This window comes from Anneissia japonica, unplaced genomic scaffold, assembly GCF_011630105.1.
Source record: "Anneissia japonica isolate Jap-2015-1 unplaced genomic scaffold, ASM1163010v1 scaffold284995_len508010_cov190, whole genome shotgun sequence".
NCBI classification, from domain to species: Eukaryota; Metazoa; Echinodermata; class Crinoidea; order Comatulida; family Comatulidae; genus Anneissia; species Anneissia japonica.
Window position 1 is genome coordinate 170,301 of NW_022730633.1, and position 9,315 is coordinate 179,615.

At 34.4% G+C, this 9,315-nt stretch overlaps 1 protein-coding gene across 1 annotated transcript in view; it reads right to left on the bottom strand.

Moving 5' to 3' along the window:
* Positions 1-681: 681 nt before the first annotated feature.
* LOC117114981 (galanin receptor type 1-like) overlaps positions 682-9,315 on the bottom strand; it is a 30,489-nt gene continuing 21,855 nt past the window's right edge. Inside the window, exon 3 of the mRNA XM_033258613.1 lies at positions 682-6,417. Coding sequence (XP_033114504.1) covers positions 5,709-6,417 — 709 coding nt within the window. The 3' untranslated portion in view covers positions 682-5,708. The remainder of the gene's footprint in view (positions 6,418-9,315) is intronic.

The window sequence follows — 9,315 nt, forward strand, 5'->3', positions numbered from 1 at the left end:
GGTGTAAACGTATACATATCACGAAGGCTTTGATTTATTGGCGTAAACGTAGGTTAAATATACGGATTTCGTGAGTATCGATTAATGTAGGATTACTGAGCATTAAATGTACACATTATTTTATTTTATACTTAATGATACGAAAATATCCTGTACATATGCCGTGAGTATGTGATGTTGAATACCATGCGGTTTAGTAACGTCAAACAAGAACTCAAATTTGACAGTGGAGCTTTCCTTCCCAACGGGTTGATCTGATAGTCATGATGTTTTGGGATGAGAGTAGGCCTATAGAATAGCCATGTAAAGGTGTGGGTGTGGCAATTGAGGACCTATGGTACGAGGGGGGCGAGGCGTGAACAATGGTTTGAGAGAGGCCGGGTGAATGTATTCCTTAATTTATTGAGGTGGCCCAGAAATTTAGATATTATATATCATACCTAAAATGATGTTATAAATTAAATATTTTAGCTGCTGTAGAGAGGGGGCGGTAGTGAGCGCCTTTTCACAACCCTTGGATCCGATAATGTAAAAAAAATCTCAGTGTATTGAGGTATAAAATTATACCTCCATGATGTAATCATACATTCTACTATGTTATGACTGATGATATGTATTTTGTGGAAATATATCGATTTTCATACAAAAAATAAAAACACATGTTCTGTGTTTTACAAAAGCTTACACAGCCGCCACGCATACGATCTTTTATTCTGAGGAATCATTCTATTATCACTGTGCAATTGAGAAAACATTTAACATCGCAAATATACAAGTTTTAAAGTACAATATCAGTATATGTCATTTATTTAAAAAAAAAGGAGAGAATTAATAAAAATAGGCCTATACAATAATAATTATTATAGGTCAAATTAAATGATAATTATCATGCTACAATAGTCCTACAATATAAATAACTGACCTGATAATAATAATATAGAAATAAAATATAATAGGTCTAATAATAATAATAATAATAATAATGATATTAAAAATAATACCGTATTTCAGCGTTTTTGTGTATAAACGACTGTACAGTGTAGTTCAAAGGTGGTTGACGTATTAATTTTATACAGGTAAAATATACGACCGTTTGAACTCAAGATTTAGTTATTGAACTAAAATTAAAACAAATAGGTTGCAGGGTTGGATGATCGTCGTGGCAAAATTAATAAAGATTATGAAAGGGCGGATATTAAAAAAAATAAGATTGAGATGAGCCAGATAAACCGTCAACTTCAAATGGACTCAATGTAAAAAACCCCAAAAAAACGAAATTCATATATAAAACGTGAACTATAGGCCTAGGCATAATAATGATTTTGGTGTTCTAGGGTAGGCCCAGATGACGTTATATTTAATATGTAACTATATACCATCTGTGATGAAATAAAAATCTTACAACAAATATTATTCATTATTTAAATTTTTAAATTGTATTGAATTGTTTCAATAAATCATTAGCTTTTAATTAAAAATTACAATGGTCAAAACACTCTTTTTGATTTGTAACATACACAACTCAATCACAACTATAGGTTAATTAACAATATGATAATAATACATACATTTGTTAATATCCCGTGAATAATTTTGTATTGTTCTTATATAATATTTTCCATTATATCACGAACAATACTAAACACATCTCAAATAGCAAAAGCTTATTTTGATAATAAAAAAAAATAAAATGTATATTTTATCGTATCGTATGAACGATTAACTGTTTAAGAAAATGGCCTTTGGAAAATCCTTTTAAATTTACAAAAAGATCAGTGCTAATAAACGCGGTAATATAGTAATAATATTATAAGAATAATAATGCAATCCATGCTTAAAAAGCATGAAGCTTTACTGTTGTTTGACCTGGCACTGTTCAGCGATATAATCGGTAATAAACAAGGTGATACAACACTACGAGCATTCAATAGTCTATGAATAGATTGTAATGAAAATTGCATTCAACTACCGATATGTACTTCAATTACGGAGTTGCGTCCGTTGAGTATAAATGTGCGGTTTCATACTACAATATCAACTTTAACATGAACACATTCAACATGACCTACTTACAATCAAAGCAATTTTGTAGCCGCATAAAAATAATCAAGGCACAGGATTAAATTAATATCATGTACCGTAACCTATATACAGTTGCATTTCCATTTTGTCACCCTCCCCTAGTCTCCCAACCTACACACGCATCTCAATACTGGTGTGAATTATTAATTACTGTATTTCAATGCTATGAAAAACATAATTGTCGATGCAGATAACTTATATTTAAAAAAACAATCGATATAGGTCACCAAAATGCCCTTCAATTTTAATAATAAATAAATAAATTTATTATTTTTGCCTGGATGGTTGTACGCTGGTTTCATTGAGGGCGCAATCATTTTTACATCTTATGCCATGGAGAAAATATATTAATATAATTATTTTCTCCATGGTCAGACTAACTGCCCATGTTCTATCGGTCTAACTTATGGGTCAGTAAGGTTTATTGTCTAGAGACGTAATCCGATTGCCACACGTCATAATTTTGCATCGGAATGATTTAGTCTGATAGTTACTCGTCACTCATCTATCTAAGCATATCTGTTCTATTTGTGATGACAGTTCATTTGCGATTCTGCATATCAGGAATGACAACTTATATCGCAATGTGACTTAATCTAATTCTCATTTGTCTTCTGTCTATCTATGTCCCTGGACATCTGTCTATATATTGTCTATTCAAGAGTGTAACGTCGGTAGGACTATTTTTTCAAGTGGGGATGTTTATGACCGTCATTCGTAATGTATCTGTGACTTCAGTCCGCATCCAATACTCTGGGGTTTAAACAATCAAGTCCTCGCCCACCGCATGTTCCATTCTACATCATTCTGTGACGTCAGTATATTTTTATCAAGTCCAGACTAAAGTCATCCTATAACATTGGCATGCCAACATTTTAACCAAGTCATGATGCCTTAATCTGATTCTGATGTAGTGAAGTGTCCGTCAATATTTTGAATTTAGTCCATTAATGTTTTATTCAATGGTCTCATGTTGGGAGACATCCCTTCAAGTATATCTGATTAAAGGAGCTTTCTTAACACATATGAATTTTATTTTTTGCTGCGCATGAGATACCCATCGGCCCCAAACACCGAGACAATTGATAATGAAGTTGTAAAAATTCATACACATACAGTCCGTTATTATCCTGTCCTGTGTAATGAATTTGCGGGAGATGGGAATTATTTTCCGGGAGGTTCTTGCTTGCTTGTTGGAGTGTTGAAGGCCGTCAGATTTCCGAGAGACGCTTTGTCCATCTATGTAGTTGTGACCACGTACTGTAAGATAAACTCATGTTTTCCATACAGTCGCTACACTACACGCTTCACCAACAGCTTCGGTGATGCTACGCGGTAGAACGATTGCACTGAAAACACGATAGGCTTTAGGTACGTTACTTCGTTGTCAGTGTGTTCCTGCCCTAATCGTCAATCGTTCATCTTTTTCTCTGTCGTGTCAGACAAGCATTGTCGCGTATTTTTTATCTGTACTGTATTGTCGATCTCAAGAGTTCATTCGAACGGCAAGATATCTTTAGGCGAACTGTCTGTCGATTAATGTTTACGTAATGTCGGGTGTTAATAGGGAGTTTTCGCTGCACGACGTTAACCTTAACCTTAATGGATGACGTCATAATATATTCATCTTGCGTTGCTCGACGGACGTTAGTTACAGTACGGGTTTGCGCATGCGTATTTCGATTTGTTTACAAAAGGGGCGGAGTTATCGCGTTGCATGTTGGGTACTAACGTTAAAGTTAAGGTTAACGTCGTGCGGCGAAAACCACCTACTCCGTCTAATATAATTCTTACTGGTCAGCCGTCCATCAACTTTTTTAATGTCAACTTTTTCCAAGGTCCGTCACATGAGGTTCTGACACATCATCTATCATTGGCATTATGTGATTACCGAGTGACGATTAGATTCCCGTTCATCATCCGTACAATGAGAGCGGCAGACATTTCGTGACTGGACTTCTCAAAACTTGCTGCGAACATTTCGTAACCAGGCATTGCGAGCCCCGTCTAATGCATCATATAGCTACGCCTATATATTATCTTATAAAAGTCTTGTATGATCATTAAAAGGCGTATGTATAATTATATGTTTAAGTTAAGCTTGCTTATTTATGATATTAATATTAATTCTGAAATAAAAGATGATCATATATTCATTTGTTAAATGATTAATTGATTGAACGATTGATAGGAAAATCAGGAAAACCCAGAAACAAGCGGTTTTGTTTATTTCCTATTCTGGCAATATCCGTGAAAAAAAGCAATCCTACGCCAACGTCCTAATGAATGATGGATGAATGTTGTGACGTCAGATGTCGATGGAATTTAGGCTTACAATTTTTTGTGTTTTAGTGTTTTTGTTTTTTTCTTAGAATTATTATTTCTTAGCAGCGAAACTACACAAGGATTTAATAGAATATATAAAATATACATAATATAACCACGTCTACACATAAAAGGTCACTATCCATTTGATTCATCATAGAAATGTATGTACAAACCATTCCATATACATTCCATATTCTAGTCCCATTGCAGAAATTTGCTCACCGATAAATTCATTATTTTACAAGGTACCCATACCTATGGCATGGTGAGAATCAATTACCGGTAATTCCTAGAAAATGTGTCTTGCGCAAACCCTCTTGCTACGCCACGTACCTTTATGTTGGATAGTGATTCTATTTTTCATTTAGAGTGACAGTACATGGCTATAAACCTACTTGGAAATCATGGAACCGAGAAGATGAGTGGCATTAAAAAAGTGAACTTAGCAATTTAATAAAAAGGTTCGAAGCCTTTACCTTTACCAGAGTGCCGTGAATGGTGGCCATGATGACTCTGCTATGTACGGTAGGTTAGTAGGCCTATATCAATGTTTCAGCAGTACCGTAATAGGCCACCTCATTTCATGCCGGAAGAATTCGGGAATTTCTCTACAGTTTACAGTTTTTTTTTCTTTTAGTTTTCACGAAATGCCTTGTTCCACCGTGCCTCTCTCTCGCTTTTCGTTCTTCCTGGAATCGCGTTATTAGCTGGCTTTAAAGGTTGACGATAATATACATTTTCTAAACACAGATTCATAAAAATGTTTCCATTTTTTAAAATCCAGTAGGCCTACTTGTTGAAGGCATCTTTTGCAATGGCAAACTCGCAACCTTTACAGAAACGATGAAAACATGTTGCCACGGTAATCATGCGCCACTAGGTTCAACATAAGATAGTATGAATAAATTGGCTGAACACTTATCGTTTCCGTAAAGTTTCGTTTGGTGATAAAACTTAACAGTGAAAACAGAGCTTATATATTATGGAAAATTAATACATGAGTAGTAAAATATAACTAATAAACTTATATGGTATGTCAAGGTATTTCTGATAAAAACATACAATCTTTATGATATTTTAAAACGGAATATGGTCGAATAGGCATAGCATAGTTTGCAATACAGGCCTAATATAAATTTATAGAGTTAAAAGACGCATACATTTCTACCAATAATCAGATCACCCCGGTATGGTATATCAATTGACGGCCTTTTTTTATCGTTATCATGTACGGTAACTTGTTTTAGGCCCTTATGTATCTATGCTTTAAATAATGCAGCAACATAGGCTTATGGCACTTAAATTGGCTGAGGCTTTGGGTTTCCTGATTCATTGCGAACGCTTCTCACGCTCGTTAAACGCGTTCTGCTAGACCTTCCAACGGTACTTCTTCGTGTGTATAACGTTTTCTCATCTGGATCTTTCTGAATGAAACTCCCGGATCCTATATTTAACTTTGATATACAGGGGAATACACGATAGAAACAGCGTCTGAAGTTAGCACTGAGGAAAGCGTACAGAAATGGGTTGAGGGCGCTATTCATAGCACCAAGAAAGCGTCCCGCATGTGATAACCTATTTTTTTGCAAAATCGTTAAGTCTGATAAGTATCCGAATGTCAAGACAAACACCTCGTTAAAATGGAATATGAACCAGCACGCCGCAAAGCAGATTACCACCACGAGAATCATTACTGCTATCTTTCGCCGCATGAACATCTGCGTGCGAACAACTTCCGTTTCGCCGTATTGCGGACTAAAACTGTGCCACAAAAGTTTTGCCATTCGCCCGTAACAGCCGCCGATGACTAAAAGGGGGGCAACGTAAAAGAACACGAAGAAAGTGATGTTGTATATAGCCTTCGCATTAGCACCGGGCCACAATTCAAAGCAAATGCTCCAACCATCTCCTAAATTCATTGCCGTTACGTAGATGGCAACTGGAAGTTGGGTAGTGAAAGCTATGAACCAAATAAACGCCAGGATGACAATAGACGACCTTAATGTTCTGAAAAATGAAAAAGAAAAAAAAACATTATTGAGATTTAAAAAAATAATTTAATTTTCATGGACGAAGACCTAATATACCTAAGTGCAATTATATATTATTAAAAGTGTCTATGGTAAAATTCCCCATACATTGTTTGATAAGTAGATTACATTTGTGTAGCAGTAACTTATTCTAAAATAATCAAATAGGCCTAAGTTAATACCTTTTAATGAAACGGAAAATAAAACTATTCAATGTTAGCTAACTTGCAGATTCTTGATACGATTCAAATATGATAACCAGCCAATTTGAGGGATATAAAGTTATGCGTCTGTTGTTTGACGATAAACATATTTTCACGTTTTAATTTTTTATTTTTATTTCACTCAAAAAGTACAGTACAACATTAACGTTGTAAGACTAAGTATATAGACCTATAATATTCAAATTACGTTATGCTGTGTAATAATCACAATAGAAACAAAGATAAATAATAATACCATGGAGTGCTCGAATAGGAACTGGTAATTTTTACCTATTTGCTTATATACCGCGGGTACAGCATATACAGTATATATAACACATATATATATATATATATATAGCATATATATATATGCCTATATATATCTATATATATATTCAAATTCAAATTAAATCTTTTATTGTCCAATATATAAAAAATACATTAGAAAATCTTTGTTTATACACTGCAACATAAAAGGTCAAAAATTCAATATAAAAATATACACAATTCAATTTACAATTCTAATTAAGGTTAAATAGATAAAAGGAAAAATCAATCAATTCCATATTTACAATTCAAATAAAAAGCTAAATTAAAATTTTTATATATAGTCGATTGCTTATATTTGGTGTAGGTATGTAATGTGTTGCATAAATTGTGTGATTTACGGTGATTAACTCAAAAGTATAGGTGCCAGTCGATTTCAGCATTATTATTTGATTTAAGGTGATATTTTTTTGCTTACACATTAAATTGTTTCTGCATGGCTCAGCCAGAACGATATACAGTGACAAATTAATTGTTCGAGTCATTGGCATGAAAATGGTTGCCTATGGACCAATACAAAACAGAGGTGAGATGCAGTGCGTTGTGCTGAGCCTACATTATAGCATCGGCAGTGACAATGTTCCCTAGGGAAGATATTATAGGTTAATTCGACCACAGAGTGGAATATAGTGCTAACGATCGTCTGTGCGTCAAGCTACATCACCTAGTAATGATTTAGATAATTGTTTTTCTTGCTCTGTGTTTGGTCAAATACACTTATTATTACTTCCATTTGCGAAAGATTGGAGTGCAAGAAATTACTGCCTAAAATGTAGATGGCAATTTAATTATAATGCGCATGGCGGTATGGACGCACTCCGGATAAACACTGTACCGGAACGCGCTGTAGCCTATTATATACTGAATAGGCCTACCATTAGGCCTATATGATAATTGGTGTTAATTACTTTGCCCCACAAAAAAAAAAAAAAAAGACATTGGAATTCTCCCATAGACGAAATAATAAACCTGGTTAGGTAGTAGCCAAACCAAACGGTCCGGAGATAGGTAGCAAAATTATTTAGGCAGATACGGTACGGTACTATGTGTAAAAAGCAAAAGTGAATGTGACAAATTTGTGTGGAGTGCCCATATTTCGGCATGATGATGTCATATTATACCCAAATATGGGCATATTACAGTTGTTTGTAACATAAAATTTGATGGTGTGGGCAGATCTAACGCATGTGATGTTATTTTTATTTCCATCGGCTGTAAATACATTGACTATACGCGCAGTTCATTGACGGGAAAAAATTAACGACCCTCCTAATTGCAATTACAGTAATTCCGCAATGTGAAAAGTTACATTCATTTAATGTGACTCATTATATGGATTTATCTTCTGTTGGCAATGTAACCAGGTTGCTTAGCCTCACATTATACGCACACGCGTGTAATATCAATCGCGGCAGTGCACTTCTACAAAATGAAATATTCTCCTTGGCTTTCTTTTGCAAATGTAGTAATATGACCTCGGGCACCGTGGGCACTGGAGGTGCCCACTGCCCGAGGCTTACTGCTTTGTATCAACAGTGTGCACTGCACGCGATAAAATAGGCATTTGTACGTGAGATTATGAACTCGTATGAAAATCCACGTTAATTATTATAAATACCTTAATGTACTGTTAAACCGCATTTATGTTGATTTATGGCAACATTAATGATAATCTAGTTGATTAAAACGCATAACTATTAGTTATTACATATATTTATGATGATTGCTTTCTTTAACTAGGCCTAAATTTACCATTGCGTATGCACAGGTTAGTGTAGTGGTCAAAAATAATAACTATTTTTGCTTCATAATTTCATTAAAGACAGGCCAGTGAAGGCATATAAATGCTTTGGTTGGTTGTTGGGACACATTACCCGTTTGCCTTACTGAAGGATTATAAGGAATAACAAAATATTCAAAACAATTAATGTTAAAACCCGCCTCATTATTGTATTAATACGTCAGTCCCGTTAATTATACCGTTGGTCTATACATGTATACTGCATACCTATACTGATGACATAAGTAAATACCTTTTAATGAAAAGGAAATTAAAACAATTCAGTGTTCGCTAATTTGCAGATTTTTGATAAGAAAATTCAAATATGATAACCAGCCAATTTGAGGAATATAAAGTTATCTATGCGTTGTTTGACTTTAAACATATTTTCACGTCTTAATTTTCAATTTTTTTAAATTTCACTCAGAAAGTACAGTACAACTTTAACCTTGTAAGACTAAGATAGGCTTATAATATTCAAATCACGTTATGCTGGGGAGCACTATAATCACAATAGAAACAAAGATAAATAATAATACCAGTCCTCGGATAGGAACTAGTA